This window comes from Salvelinus namaycush, chromosome 17 (genome assembly GCF_016432855.1).
Source record: "Salvelinus namaycush isolate Seneca chromosome 17, SaNama_1.0, whole genome shotgun sequence".
NCBI classification, from domain to species: Eukaryota; Metazoa; Chordata; class Actinopteri; order Salmoniformes; family Salmonidae; genus Salvelinus; species Salvelinus namaycush.
In genome coordinates this window covers 27,381,808-27,398,445 of record NC_052323.1, presented here as the reverse complement: position 1 = coordinate 27,398,445, position 16,638 = coordinate 27,381,808, and the positions used below count along the sequence as shown (strand labels likewise).

General features: G+C 44.2%; 1 protein-coding gene across 1 annotated transcript in view; it reads right to left on the bottom strand.

The window, feature by feature from the left end:
• Positions 1-1,942: 1,942 nt before the first annotated feature.
• LOC120062167 (glutamate receptor 3-like) overlaps positions 1,943-16,638 on the bottom strand; it is a 129,252-nt gene continuing 114,556 nt past the window's right edge. Inside the window, exons 12-13 of the mRNA XM_039011973.1 lie at positions 14,824-14,938; positions 1,943-2,188 (exon numbers count right to left, since the gene is read on the bottom strand). Coding sequence (XP_038867901.1) covers positions 1,943-2,188; positions 14,824-14,938 — 361 coding nt within the window. The remainder of the gene's footprint in view (positions 2,189-14,823; positions 14,939-16,638) is intronic.

Here is a 16,638-nt window from a genome sequence, read left to right as displayed (position 1 = left end):
TCTGTCATATTGTATTCATCTTCTGTCCGGCACTTGGAAATGTGCTCGGGGTGCAAGTGATGGCTTTAGGTATCTCTCTTTTGTCTTTAGCATCTCAAATAAAGTTCCTTAAAACAGATTACAGTATCGATCCTGTCTTTCTGTTCATTTGTCTGTGTGTTTGTGAGTTCAAGCCAAACGCAATACCGTTGTGATGAGTTGCATTGTTCTAAGTAACTCTGTGAGTCTGTGACTGTTCCATACGTAAGGCACTGGAGGAAACCGCTTGAGTTCTTCACGTCACCAGTCCTGTCGTGTCGCCATTGCAGATTATCGTCGCCATTGCCGCCAGGAGAGGATTTAGCTGCAGTTGAGGAAACCCCCATCCTGACGTGATCATGTTGTTTCATCATAGGGTCAATAGTCACAGTCGTTTGTAAGGGATCGTGTACCTGGTCTAGCTGAAGCGCCCGATACCTGTTTTAGAGGAAGGAAGTAGAGACATAGGGATAATCTTAACTGCATTTAACTGATTCCTTGCGTCTTCTCTCTTCACCTCCTCAAAACCAATAGGATGAGAAGTCAGAGATCCCTCCCCTCTGACCTTCTCACCCAATGGGATTTGAGGAGTCGAGGAGAGAGGACCCAAGGAATCAATGAAATTGAGATTCTCACACAGAGAAACATGGGTAATACGTCTGTTAAAATGGTGGATGAGATGTGTCATTAAGGTTGTAATGGTCGAGTCACGATGATGTGTTACTTGGGACATTAGCTTAACTGTTAGCGATTTGCAGATGCTGCTAGCATATTCTACTGAGTAAACTAAAACCTTAAACTAGATAAAGTATGAGTGTTTACGAGATAAAGATAAATGTTTTTTAATGGTTTCATCTTTTTTTTTTATCATATTGATTTCAATTAACAACACCATAGTGCAGGGTTTTCTTCTGGACCAAAAAGGGGCTTAGGTGGTGGGCGAGGCAGGGGGCGTGAAATAGGGCGTGACCGGTCCATTGGGAGGCTGACTTAAAAAACAATATTTAGAGGCCCCCCATCTTGGCGGTGTAGAAAAATGTTTGCATTTCAAGCCAATTTCCTACAAATCTACATATTCTGCCATGGACCTGAGAGAACATTTAGCAGTTTTAAAACAAATTTCCTTTAATTTGATGCATTTTGCCATGGCTAATGCTGTGTTCTTTTGCTCAAACATAATAAAAAATGCTGAATAAATGTTTTATGTACCATTCTCCCAGACTGTCTAGCTTTTATGTTGCTGATTGTTAGTTTTCAAAGATTATATAACTAAAGAGTATGTAGGTCCATTATCTCTTCTACATACTTTATATCTGGTTTTAAATCATTTACGTTTACGCTGGAAACTTTTTCCCATCCCAAAAATGTATTTCAAATTATGAAAATACTTTTTTTACACTGTTTGGACTTCGGCCACCTGAAAAAACACTTTGGCGGCTCACACAAGGACTGACCTCTAGTCATACACAGTACGTAGCGATGTCAAGTCAATAAAAGTCTTGGGGAATTGTAAATGTAATGTTGGGTCGTCTATTGGCTCCCGAGTGGCGCAACGGTCTAAGGCACTGCATCTCAATGCTGGAAGCATCACTACAGATCCATTTTCGATCCCGGGCTGTATCACAACCAGACGTAATCGGGTGTCCCATAGGGCGGCGCACAATTGGCCCAGCGTCGTCCAGGTTAGGGTTTGGCCGGGTTAGGCACTCATGGTAAATACGAATTTGTTCTTAGGTGACTTGCCTAGTTAAAATATTGTGGATATGTTCAAGTCAAGAGTGATTACGTGTTAGGAAATCACACCAAACAGCTTGACAACAACACAAACAAACAAATCATTCAACAACACCAACAGAGGAAACCAACTAAATGATTCAGATGTCACAGAGAGAGAATCAGGAAGAGAGCAGTGTTGTCATTACCCTTAGATCTTAACGCTCTCTGTCCCATACACGTTGTAGCCTTCTCTGTACGTGGCAAAGTTCTGGGGGTTGGTCGGTGGAGCTGGCTTAAACTTCTCAGCATTTTTTGCTAGTTTGAGCCGTTTGGTTTCTGCACGTGACTTGTAACAGAACTCAATCAGTGCCACCATCATGGCCAGCCCCAGCCCTCCAACCAGAATATAGAAGACTCCAGCCACATTGCTCAGGCTGAGAGCACTTGTCTTGTCCTGGGGAAGGTGAAGAACATCGTTAGAGGGCTTGCGGTGGAGAGAGAGTTCTGTAGAGAACAGTGCAGCCTACCAGCACGACACTAAAGCAGAGTGTATATAGGCCTCAAACTGATCCTTACAGAGTCTTGTTGAAATAACAGTCAGAGACCTAACACTCAAAATTCACATGTATACTCTATTATCAGACCTTCCTACAAACTGTTTCTCTGAGACAGAAAGGTTTCTGATGCTACCAATGGCAGGTCATACTACAGACTCCAGAGGCTAACAGCAACAGAAGGCTGATAAAGTAAAGGATGGCTGAGGTTGAGTCTAGAAAAAGTCTAGATTGGACTGGCTTTCCTATAGGGGTCCAAGACGTTTTGAGGAACATCTGAACACCATAGTCAGCCCACTCTCCAATGAAGGAGAGATGAGTCACCTCTTTAGTTTGATCTAGGTGAATGTAGAGTTTCCCCTATTCTACAGGTCTTCTTCCATAAAAGGAAGCTGCGGTCAGTAACTCACAGGTCAACATTTCAAGATCTGTCCTGATTTTTTTTTTTTTTATAGGTATAAATACTGTGGTGTAAATACTGTGGTATACTGTGTAGTCAAATCTCTCTGGCGTCAAAAAATTTAAAAAGCAATTTCTAAGATATCAAACCATTTTGCAGCTGTTTACTTCCCAAACATGTTTATAGAACATTTGTTCATGAGAGTTTTACCATTTGCAGTTGAACCCTTTGCGGTTTGACTGAGGTTATATCTGTGGTACTATGTAGCTAAGCCGTCGGCGGTACGGACAGTGATCTGTCAGTTTATTGGCCTGGCTATGGTCTCAGAGGTTTAAATAGAGGCTTATTACATTCTTAGACTTCATGTGGGGTGGAAACAAAAAGATCTCTTCCTTGCAACTCCTTGCTCAGACAAAACCCTGAAAAACACCCCACGGTGTTGTAATGTCTTCCTGAAGTCACATGGAAGCGGTTGATCACAACATGAACACTTTGTTTGTTTACCCCACCACAGGAAGTTAAAAAACACAATAAATACATTTCCAAGCAAACTAGTAACACAGATAAATCACATTTGAATTAAAAGTTTAGTAAATAGAAACAACAGCATAATGGTAAGAATATCATGAATGTCAAGCATGAAAATTAGCACTTAATGTCAACAACTATTCAATGATGGTGTTTGATTATTTTACACATGTACGATTTCACCAAGCATAAGGTAATTTACAATTACAGTTTGTGAAGCAAAAAAGCAGTTCCTATTTCTATATTGGCCAAACCCAAAAAAAAATGTATTTTTCAGATATGATTTGAATTTGGGAAATCGTGCATGAAGGGCTTGAACCACTTGATTATCTTTGTTAAATGTATGTGGCATCATCTTTTCTGGGGGTATAATAAAATAATAAAATAAGGGGTAGGGGGGGATATAGAGTATAGCTAATCTTGATGTTTCAGTATAGTTTAGCATTTCTTTGCATATGAACAGTACGTCACAATGCAACTGAGAATCAACACAAAAGACCAGCGGAGACTGACCTTACTTCCAGAGTCCTTGGTTCCACATTCACCCTTATCGTACCACCATTTGTTTTTCAGCTTGTCTAAGATGCCTTGTTCACTGAGTTTCAATACGGCAAGGTTTACAGGAGTTCTTCACGTGAGAAATAACATAAATAACATCATATTATGTTATTTTATGTTATTCATAATTTCATAGTTTGCATAACTTCATAACAAAGCGATCGAGCAGGACTCCTGGCCATTGTTACATCACAGAGAACAGGCATTCTAGTCTATTACCTTGTCGTCATTGACCTGCCCTAGTCTAGGGCCAGGGCCTGCTCCTATCGCTTCGAGTAATCGGCAGACGCTGGTAACAGGACGAGCAGGTACTGAATGTACACTCTGCTGGTCTGGGAGTATCTATAGCTGAGGAAGGTATTCGTTTGTGGGGACAGCAGGGTAGCTTTCTGACCAGCACTTAATAAGTTCCATCCAACTAGAACCTTCTCTTGACTAACAGTAAAGGACTACAACACAGCCGTTGAACAGCTATTTGCAGTAGCAGAGGCTTGGACACCTCCTGCTACAACATCACAAGGTGGCTCTGAGCTTTGGTTCCAAAGACAACATGAACAATGAACCTAATAATGGCATTTACCTTGACATTAAAGACGGCATTAAAACACTGAATTAAGCCAGAGGTGTTTCACATCAACCGTTTCATAAGAACTTGTGCCATTCATTGGTGGGAAAACAGGTTGGGTTGTAGCCTTTACTAAAGCCGCTTACAAGGGGGATTACTGTCAACCAAGCTACAGCTTTGTTACTGCTGTTTAAGCTCAGCTTTGACACATCAGGGGGATAATGAATGTGGTTTCTCTTTGTAATATGGTTTCATCAGAGGAAACTGACAGGTAATAATCATGTGTTCAAATGTTGAATTGAAGGTATAAGGAATGTCCCACTGCTTTACAACTGACATGGTGCCTTGAACTTAATATTAACTATTTACCTGTGCAACATACATGACATAATACCTTTTTAAAAATGAAGCTAAGATGTTACGTGTGGAAAACACAACAAAAGGATGATGCATAATTAGGAAGATTGATCACATGGTGCTCTACTCTATAGTCCCTATAAAACAGACTGGTGGTACTCTACTCTATAGCCCCTATAGAAACAGACTGGTGGTGCTCTACTCTATAGCCCCTATAGAAACAGACTGGTGGTGCTCTACTCTATAGCCCCTATAGAAACAGACTGGTGGTGCTCTACTCTATAGCCCCTATAGAAACAGACTGGTGGTACTCTACTCTATAGCCCCTATAGAAACAGACTGGTGGTGCTCTACTCTATAGCCCCTATAGAAACAGACTGGTGGTATTCTACTCTATAGCCCCTATAGAAACAGACTGGTGGTGCTCTACTCTATAGCCCCTATAGAAACAGACTGGTGGTGCTCTACTCTATAGCCCCTATAGAAACAGACTGGTGGTATTCTACTCTATAGCCCCTATAGAAACAGACTGGTGGTGCTCTACTCTATAGCCCCTATAGAAACAGACTGGTGGTGCTCTACTCTATAGCCCCTATAGAAACAGACTGGTGGTATTCTACTCTATAGCCCCTATAGAAACAGACTGGTGTTATTCTACTCTATAGCCCATATAGAAACATACTGGTGGTGCTCTACTCTATAGCCCCTATAGAAACAGACTGGTGGTATTCTACTCTATAGCCCCTATAGAAACAGACTGGTGTTATTCTACTCTATAGCCCATATAGAAACATACTGGTGGTGCTCTACTCTATAGCCCCTATAGAAACAGACTGGTGGTATTCTACTCTATAGCCCCTATAGAAACAGACTGGTGGTGCTCTACTCTATAGCCCCTATAGAAACAGACTGGTGGTGCTCTACTCTACATCCCCTATAGAAACAGACTGGTGGTGCTCTACTCTATAGCCCCTATAGAAACAGACTGGTGGTGCTCTACTCTACATCCCCTATAGAAACAGACTGGTGGTGCTCTACTCTACATCCCCTATAGAAACAGACTGGTGGTGCTCTACTCTATAGCCCCTATAGAAACAGACTGGTGGTGCTCTACTCTACATCCCCTATATAAACAGACTGGTGGTGCTCTACTCTATAGCCCCTATAGAAACAGACTGGTGGTGCTCTACTCTATAGCCCCTATATAAACAGACTGGTGGTGCTCTACTCTATAGCCCCTATAGAAACAGACTGGTGGTGCTCTACTCTACATCCCCTATATAAACAGACTGGTGGTGCTCTACTCTATAGCCCATATAGAAACAGACTGGTGGTGCTCTACTCTACATCCCCTATAGAAACAGACTGGTGGTGCTCTACTCTATAGCCCCTATAGAAACAGACTGGTGGTGTTCTACTCTATAGCCCCTATATAAACAGACTGGTGGTGCTCTACTCTATAGCCCCTATAGAAACAGACTGGTGGTGCTCTACTCTATAGCCCCTATAGAAACAGACTGGTGGTGCTCTACTCTATAGCCCCTATAGAAACAGACTGGTGGTGCTCTACTCTATAGTCTCTATAGAAACAGACTGGTGGTGCTCTACTCTATAGCCCCTATAGAAACAGACTGGTGGTGCTCTACTCTATAGCCTCTATAGAAACAGACTGGTGGTGCTCTACTCTATAGCCCCTATAGAAACAGACTGGTGGTGCTCTACTCTACATCCCCTATAGAAACAGACTGGTGGTGCTCTACTCTATAGCCCCTATAGAAACAGACTGGTGGTGCTCTACTCTATAGCCCCTATAGAAACAGACTGGTGGTACTCTACTCTATAGCCCCTATAGAAACAGACTGGTGGTGCTCTACTCTATAGCCCCTATAGAAACAGACTGGTGGTGCTCTACTCTATAGTCCCTATAGAAACAGACTGGTGGTGCTCTACTCTATAGCCCCTATAGAAACAGACTGGTGGTGCTCTACTCTATAGTCCCTATAGAAACAGACTGGTGGTGCTCTACTCTATAGCCCCTATAGAAACAGACTGGTGGTGCTCTACTCTATAGCCCCTATAGAAACAGACTGGTGGTGCTCTACTCTATAGCCCCTATAGAAACAGACTGGTGGTGCTCTACTCTACATCCCCTATATTAACAGACTGGTGGTGCTCTACTCTATAGCCCCTATAGAAACAGACTGGTGGTGCTCTACTCTATAGCCCCTATAGAAACAGACTGGTGGTGCTCTACTCTACATCCCCTATATAAACAGACTGGTGGTGCTCTACTCTATAGCCCCTATATAAACAGACTGGTGGTGCTCTACTCTACATCCCCCATATAAACAGACTGGTGGTGCTCTACTCTATAGTCCCTGTAGAAACAGACTGGTGGTGCTCTACTCTACATCCCCTATAGAAACAGACTGGTGGTGCTCTACTCTATAGCCCCTATAGAAACAGACTGGTGGTGCTCTACTCTACATCCCCTATAGAAACAGACTGGTGGTGCTCTACTCTATAGCCCCTATAGAAACAGACTGGTGGTGCTCTACTCTATAGTCTCTATAGAAACAGACTGGTGGTGCTCTACTCTATAGCCCCTATAGAAACAGACTGGTGGTGCTCTACTCTACATCCCCTATAGAAACAGACTGGTGGTGCTCTACTCTATAGCCCCTATAGAAACAGACTGGTGGTACTCTACTCTATAGCCCCTATAGAAACATACTGGTGGAGCTCTACTCTATAGCCCCTATAGAAACAGACTGGTGGTGCTCTACTCTATAGCCCCTATAGAAACAGACTGGTGGTGCTCTACTCTATAGCCCCTATAGAAACAGACTGGTGGTGCTCTACTCTATAGCCCCTATAGAAACAGACTGGTGGTGCTCTACTCTATAGCCCCTATAGAAACAGACTGGTGGTATTCTACTCTATAGCTCCTATAGAAACAGGCTGGTGGTACTCTACTCTATAGCCCCTATAGAAACATAATGTGCTCTACTCTATAGCCCCTATAGAAACAGACTGGTGGTACTCTACTCTATAGCCCCTATAGAAAAAGAATGGTGGTGCTCTACTCTATAGCCCCTATAGAAACAGACTGGTGGTGCTCTACTCTATAGCCCCTATAGAAACAGACTGGTGGTATTCTACTCTATAGCCCCTATAGAAACAGACTGGTGGTGCTCTACTCTATAGCACCTATAGAAACAGACTGGTGGTGCTCTACTCTATAGCCCCTATAGAAACAGACTAGTGGTGCTCTACTCTATAGCCCCTATAGAAACAGACTAGTGGTGCTCTACTCTATAGCCCCTATAGAAACAGACTAGTGGTGCTCTACTCTATAGTCCCTATAAAACAGACTGGTGGTGCTCTACTCTATAGCCCCTATAGAAACAGACTAGTGGTGCTCTACTCTATAGCCCCTATAGAAACAGACTAGTGGTGCTCTACTCTATAGCCCCTATAGAAACAGACTGGTGGTACTCTACTCTATAGCCCCTATAGAAACAGACTGGTGGTGCTCTACTCTATAGCCCCTATAGAAACAGACTGGTGGTGCTCTACTCTATAGCCCCTATAGAAACAGACTGGTGGTGCTCTACTCTATAGCCCCTATAGAAACAGACTGGTGGTGCTCTACTCTATAGCCCCTATAGAAACAGACTAGTGGTGCTCTACTCTATAGCCCCTATAGAAACAGACTGGTGGTGCTCTACTCTATAGCCCCTATAGAAACAGACTGGTGGTACTCTACTCTATAGCCCCTATAGAAACAGAATGTTGGTGCTCTACTCTATAGCCCCTATAGAAACAGACTGGTGGTGCTCTACTCTATAGCCCCTATAGAAACAGACTGGTGGTGCTCTACTCTATAGCCCCTATAGAAACAGACTGGTGGTGCTCTACTCTATAGCCCCTATAGAAACAGACTGGTGGTGCTCTACTCTATAGCCCCTATAGAAACAGACTGGTGGTACTCTACTCTATAGCCCCCATAGAAACAGACTGGTGGTGCTCTACTCTATAGCCCCTATAGAAACAGACTGGTGGTACTCTACTCTATAGCCCCTATAGAAACAGACTGGTGGTGCTCTACTCTATAGCCCCTATAGAAACATACTGGTGGAGCTCTACTCTATAGCCCCTATAGAAACAGACTGGTGGTATTCTACTCTATAGTTCCTATAGAAACAGACTGGTGGTGCTCTACTCTATAGCCCCTATAGAAACCGACTGGTGGAGCTCTACTCTATAGCCCCTATAGAAACAGACTGGTGGTATTCTACTCTATAGCCCCTATAGAAACAGACTGGTGGTATTCTACTCTATAGCCCCTATAGAAACAGACTGGTGGTGCTCTACTCTATAGCCCCTATAGAAACAGACTGGTGGTGCTCTACTCTATAGCCCCTATAGAAACAGACTGGTGGTGCTCTACTCTATAGCCCCTATAGAAATAGACTGGTGGAGCTCTACTCTATAGCCCCTATAGAAACAGACTAGTGGTGCTCTACTCTATAGCCCCTATAGAAACAGACTGGTGGTGCTCTACTCTATAGCCCCTATAGAAATAGACTGGTGGTATTCTACTCTATAGCCCCTATAGAAACAGACTGGTGGTATTCTACTCTATAGCCCCTATAGAAATAGACTGGTGGTATTCTACTCTATAGCCCCTATAGAAACAGACTGGTGGTATTCTACTCTATAGCCCCTATAGAAACAGACTAGTGGTGCTCTACTCTATAGCCCCATTAGCAACAGAATGTGCTCTGCTCTATAACCCTTTATGCAATGGGTGGGTCGAATCGTGAATGCTGTTTGGTTAAAACCCCATTCCAGTCGGTGTCTATTCCACACGTTTCCACCGGCTAAATCTATGACGTTAAAATGCCCATTTATGCCTCTCTAGTGGCGCAGTGGTCTAAGGCACAGTATTGCAGTGCTAGCTGTGCCACTAGAGAACCTGGTTTGAGTACAGGCTCTTTCACAGCCGGCCGGGACCAGGAGACCCATGGGGCAGCGCACAATTGGCCCAGCGTCGTCCGGGTTAGGGGAGGATTTGGCCAGCAGGGAGGTTCCTGTCCAATCGCGCACTAGCGAATCCTGTGGCGGGCTGGGCGAAATGCACGCTGGCAAGGTCGCCAAGGTCGCCAAGTGTACGGTGCTTCCTCCGACACATTGGTGCGGCTGGCTTTCGAGTTAAGCGGGCGTTGTGTCAAGAAGCAATCCATCAACCTTTGCGAGTCCGTACGGGAGTTGGAGCGATGGGAGAAGACTGGAACTGCCAATTTGATACCATGAAATTGGGGAGAAAAAGGAGTAAAAAAATTAAATAAATAAAAGCCTATTAACTCTGTTCCATCTGACTTCGCAATCCATTGTCTCATCAGCCCAGCCAGGCAATTTATGAACTTGATCTCCACCATAAAAAGCATCTGGACAATTTCTCATATTTCTTTTCGACTAACATTTAGTTTTCAACAGCGGAGATTTGTATAAACCTTGCTGTCTGTCTCTCCGACATTTGCAACATTGTTTCAATATTCAAATTCGATCTCCTGCTGTCCCATAGTAATGAACGAGTCATGAGTCTGGACGAGACAGAGAGGCAGGAAGCGTTTCTCAGCCATTCAAAATCATAACTCAGCTGGCATCATTTTTATGGATATATACCAAACAAATTTAAAAAAGGTAAAATGAAACTAATTTGCAGTCTTTCACAGCTTCAGTTAGAAATGATTGTGTTACTGCAGCTGTGTTGTTGGCTAGCTCCTCTGACTAACAGTTTCCTGACGAGTGAGCACATTTTCTATGCCAGGCGAAATCGTACCTCATCAGCTTATTGTTGTGGATGGATCCAATTAAATGCCACTAGAAACCAGCTTCAACAAATGCAAATGCAGCTACTTACTGGCTGCACTTTTTGACACGACTGTAAGTTAGCCGTAGTTGGCTAGCTAGCAAGCAAAGAATAAGAACTTTGCCAGCCAGAATGGCAACGGTACATTTAGAATGAACGACTGGGTCACGTCCATAGATACAGAACAGAAAGACTGAACGACTGGGTCACGTCCATAGATACAGAACAGAAAGACTGAACGACTGGGTCACGTCCATAGATACAGAACAGAAAGACTGAACGACTGGGTCACGTCCATAGATACAGAACAGAAAGACTGAACGACTGGGTCACGTCCATAGATACAGAACAGAAAGACTGAACGACTGGGTCACGTCCATAGATACAGAACAGAAAGACTGAACGACTGGGTCACGTCCATAGATACAGCACAGAAAGACTGAACGACTGGGTCACGTCCATAGATACAGAACAGAAAGACTGAACGACTGGGTCACGTCCATAGATACAGAACAGAAAGACTGAACGACTGGGTCTCGTCTCTAGCAACCCTAGATTTATGTCGGGACTATATCTTGTGGAAGGATGAAATAGTATGAATATATGAATGAAAATAACGTTTTTTATGAAAATACGTGACTCATTATTTGAATATGTTGGTAACCCGTTGTATAAAAGTGATAATGCCCTAGAAGCCGGTGTTTGGAGGATATATTGGCATGGTTTGCCGGCCCTCAACGAACAACACCCATCCCAATATAGCCTCCAAACACCAGCTTCTCTGGCATTATCACTTAATTATACAGCTTGTTGAGAACTAAATGTTAGTCTAGAAGAAATGTGAGATAATGTCTAGATGTTTTTTATATTGGAGATCAAGTGTATAACTTCCCTGCCTGGGCTGATGAGACAGTGGATTGGGCTGATGAGACAGTGGATTGGGCTGATGAGACAGTGGATTGGGCTGATGAGACAGTGGATTGGGCTGATGAGACAGTGGATTGGGCTGATGAGACAGTGGATTGGGCTGATGAGACAGTGGATTGGGCTGATGAGACAGTGGATTGGGCTGATGAGACTGTGGATTGGGCTGATGAGACAGTGGATTGGGCTGATGAGACAGTGGATTGGGCTGATGAGACAGTGGATTGGGCTGATGAGACAGTGGATTGGGCTGATGAGACAGTGGATTGGGCTGATGAGACAGTGGATTGGGCTGATGAGACAGTGGATTGGGCTGATGAGACAGTGGATTGGGCTGATGAGACTGTGGATTGGGCTGATGAGACTGTGGATTGGGCTGATGAGACAGTGGATTGGGCTGATGAGACAGTGGATTGGGCTGATGAGACAGTGGATTGCACAGTCAGATGGAACAGAGTAAACAGGCATTTTAACGCCATAGATTTAGCCGGTGGTAACTTGTGGAATAGACAACGGCTGGAATGCGGTTTTAACCAATCAGCATTCAGGATTACACACAACCATTGTATAAAGCACTGTAAACAGACTACGCCAATCAAAACGTGATGAATGGATAACAAGTGTCTTGGGTTCCACTGGTGAACAATGTCCTCATGGGACCTTTAGGAACCATACGTTATCATCAGCAGGAGAAGAGAAGATTACAACACTGTGTAGAATAGTATCTCCCTGGCCAATGGTAATAGGGCGACTGTGAAGGACTGTCCATCGTGGTAGATCAGAGAGACATTGATTAACAATGCAATTATCTGTTAACATGCTCATGATGCTGGAGCCTGAAACCCAATCTAAGAGAGCAGTATTACAGAGGTGATCAGAAAGAGTGTGTGTGTGTGTGTGTGTGTGTGTGTGTGTGTGTGTGTGTGTGTGTGTGTGTGTGTGTGTGTGTGTGTGTGTGTGTGTGTGTGTGTGTGTGTGTGTGTGTGCGTGCGCGTGTGTGTGAATGTCACAGTCGACAGCAAACATATTGAGATATACTGGAGAATTAACCTTCAAACACAGCAGATGGTCACCAAACTCACACACTGTCTGTCTTTCACCGACAATGCCAATGTTCGTCAGAGCTAAATGCCAGACTTTGAGGTGTGCAGTTTGAATGTTTAAGAGCAGTAGAGATCAAATGCAAATTAATTTATCATAAATTCACATGATCAATACATTTTAGCCATGATCCTGAAGGTTGCCCAAAGCCAAAGTATACATACCTGAGCAGGTCCAGATAAAAGGCAGAAGGAAACATGTCAGAGAAGCAACGATACTGCTCTTCTAAGGCAGCCGCCACGGCTGTGAGCAGGCCTCAACATCACTCAGCATACTGACTATACAACACAGATTATTAGCAGAAATGCATGGTTGAAAATAGTGTTGCAGAATTCCTGTGACTTTCCCATAATTCCTAGGTTTCCCAGAAACCCCTATGGGAGGATTCCCTGAATAAGGGGGAGAATAAGCAAGGAATGGAACCCTGCCAGAGGGAATCTTCAAACAGGGATTTCTGGGAAACCTGGAATTGTTTATTTACTGGGACTTTTTTTAGTTAGTGGATTTTTGCAACCCTACATATATGAAAATATAGGAAGCCTATTTCTGAACATTATGGAGGTAAAACAGAAAGGCAGAGAGAGAAAGGTCAGGTGTGTTGGTAGGACATTACTTGATCTAGATATTATAGAGATGTTAGCCATGATGCTATTTCAAACATGTCAAAGTAAGTACAACATTACATTTCCTGAGAATTCATGTCAAATGACTCTATCTATCACAGTAGGCAAGTCACTTAGCTGACCTAATTCATAGCATGAGTCATGCCTGAGTCACTAGTCATTCAATTGATCAATGCCTTTGTATGCCATCTTTAAAATAGCATGATGCAAGCTTCATAGCACATAGTCTAAGTATGTTTGATACAAAGTTGACAAGGCTAAGTGAAACACACTCTTATTGCATCATTGATTACCAGGATGGATACAGCCATGTCTTGTGAAGAGAGTAGAATAGCAAGCAGAAAAGAAACCTGATTATCACAGTGGTTATTGGGCTCAGTTCTGGCTCTTGGTTGTTCCTGTTCAAATCAACTGCTAAATTGGGTAAAAACATTTGACACCATCTACAATTGTGTCGATTTTTGTTGTTGTAAAATCATCATGAAAAAGCAACCAATTATAGGGGCAGTTCCACCACCTACAAAATCCTAATTTAACTGAATATAGTCGTACCACATGACCCACAGCCCAAAGAGATCAGACCTTCTCTTTCAGATTAGAATTCTCACGTTTGCCCGTAATGCTTAGTCCCCTCAAGACTCCGCTGTTCGCCTCGCCTCCCTGAGATGACAAGTCTCAGCTGAGCAGCCATTTTGGGGGGTTTCAGCCAATGGGCTCTAGAGGCTAGAATGGTTTCTCTAGGCCAGTCGCATGGGATGTCCAGAGAAGCATCTATATGACATGAGCAACTGTGAAGCCATGTTGTGTCAGACAAGACAGCAATAATGTTATGAAATACAGACGTGGCCTTCACAAGAGGAAGGCGGCAGTCTCTGGCATCTAGATGCCATGTTTTCATAAATAGTTTGTGATAAACTATTCATGAAATGTAACTTATAATACACATTCTTATTTTATAATATGTAACTTACAACAGGTATATTTTACTCAGAGATCTGACAGAGATACTCTTAACGTTAATTAGACTTCAGACTGGCTATACATTCTCTAGACAATATAATACCCGACACACACATCGTCTGCTGCCCAGAGATGTTAAAGATGGACTCTATCTCCTCCTTTTCCAACTGCAAGACAGCGCTATCCTCCTCACATCCCCCCCACCACCCAGTCGAATAAACAGACTTCCTCCTTATCAAACACTGATCCACATATCCTTATCCTTCCTCTCACAACTGTCTTTGTCAAACATCTCAGCTTAGCCTTACCAGTCCATCTCCTTCACTACACTTCATGCTACCTCATCTTCCTCTCTGTGTATTAGCCAAGTAAGGGTTCTTAGTTTGATATTTTGTTCCATAGACTGGTCAGAGTCTGGTAAATGACAGAAAGGCTACCTTTGAGCCTGGTTGGGACTCAACACTTGGGTTTGTTTTGGGTTGGGTTGTACGCTAGCTAACAAAGTACATAAGACAATCAAAGTGCTATAATATAAATCCAATCAATAATCAATGAATTTTTATTATACCTATTGACTATTATTAACAGCCTTGCCGATTACTCTGCAATATTGTACCCGATCTGGTGACATCGAGGCTGACCTTGGAGTCACCTCCCCCGCTGCCGCACTCGCCCTTGTCGTACCACCATTTGTTTTTCAATTTGTCCAACAGGCCTTGCTCATTCAGTTTTAACACTGCCAGGTTAACAGCATTTCTTGAAACGATAAAACATAACTTGTAAGAAAATGCACAGGTCCGTGAGAAATCTAATGCATAGTAGTAGTATAGTAGCAGTATAGTATAGTACAGTAGTATAGTAGTAGTTATAACGATAATGATAATAGTTGATAACGGTAGTTGGACTACCACTACTAGTGCTTATTGTTAATATTAGTATGATCTATTATGTTTAAGAATTTTAGGAATATGAGTTAGATAGATCAGTAAGGTTAAGAGGAAGAGAAAGAGGTAAATATTGAAAAGGTGGCATGAGGGGTTAGGTAGTTGAGAAACTGACGTGTGCGGGACGGGGACCCTAGTCATCATTGAGAAGAAAAGCAACAATAGAAAACACCATGCAACATTCATCACAAGTGACAGTGCAACTTTTAAAGGCTACATGGAAAAACTGTTGAACTGTTAAATTAAAAGTGACAACAACTGTCGGGGAGGACAGCACACAGGACAGAAGGACAGCATGCAGGACAGAAGGACAGCACACAGGACAGAAGGGCAGCACATAGGACAGAAGGACAGCACGCAGGACAGAAGGACAGCACGCAGGACAGAAGGACAGCACGCAGGACAAAAGGACAGCACGCAGGACAGAAGGACAGCACACAGGACAGAAGGACAGCACGCAGGACAGAAGGACAGCACGCAGGACAGAAGGACAGCACACATGACAGAAGGACAGCACGCAGGACAGAAGGACAGCACACAGGACAGAAGGGCAGCACGCAGGACAGAAGGACAGCACGCAGGACAGAAGGACAGCACGCAGGACAGAAGGACAGCACGCAGGACAAAAGGACAGCACGCAGGACAGAAGGACAGCACGCAGGACAGCACACAGGACAGAAGGACAGCACGCAGGACAGAAGGACAGCACGCAGGACAGAAGGACAGCACGCAGGACAGAAGGACAGCACACAGGACAGAAGGACAGCACGCAGGACAGAAGGACAGCACGCAGGACAGAAGGACAGCACGCAGGACAAAAGGACAGCACGCAGGACAGAAGGACAGCACGCAGGACAGCACGCAGGACAGCACCCAGGACAGAAGGACAGCACGCAGGACAGAAGGACAGCACACAGGACAGAAGGACAGCACGCAGGACAGAAGGACAGCACGCAGGACAGAAGGACAGCACGCAGGACAGAAGGACAGCACGCAGGACAGAAGGACAGCACACAGGACAGAAGGACAGCACGCAGGACAGAAGGACAGCACGCAGGACAGAAGGACAGCACGCAGGACAGAAGGACAGCACACAGGACAGCACGCAGGACAGAAGGACAGCACCCAGGACAGAAGGACAGCACGCAGGACAGAAGGACAGCACACAGGACAGAAGGACAGCACGCAGGACAGAAGGACAGCACGCAGGACAGAAGGACAGCACGCAGGACAGAAGGACAGCACGCAGGACAGAAGGACAGCACGCAGGACAGCACGCAGGACAGCACGCAGGACAGAAGGACAGCACGCAGGACAGAAGGACAGCACGCAGGACAGCACGCAGGACAGAAGGACAGCACCCAGGACAGAAGGACAGCACACAGGACAGAAGGACAGCACGTAGGACAGAAGAACAGCCCTCAGGACAGAAGGGCAGCACGTAGGACAGGACAACACACAGGACAGAAGGACAGCACGCAGGAGAGCACACATGACAGAAGGACAGCATGT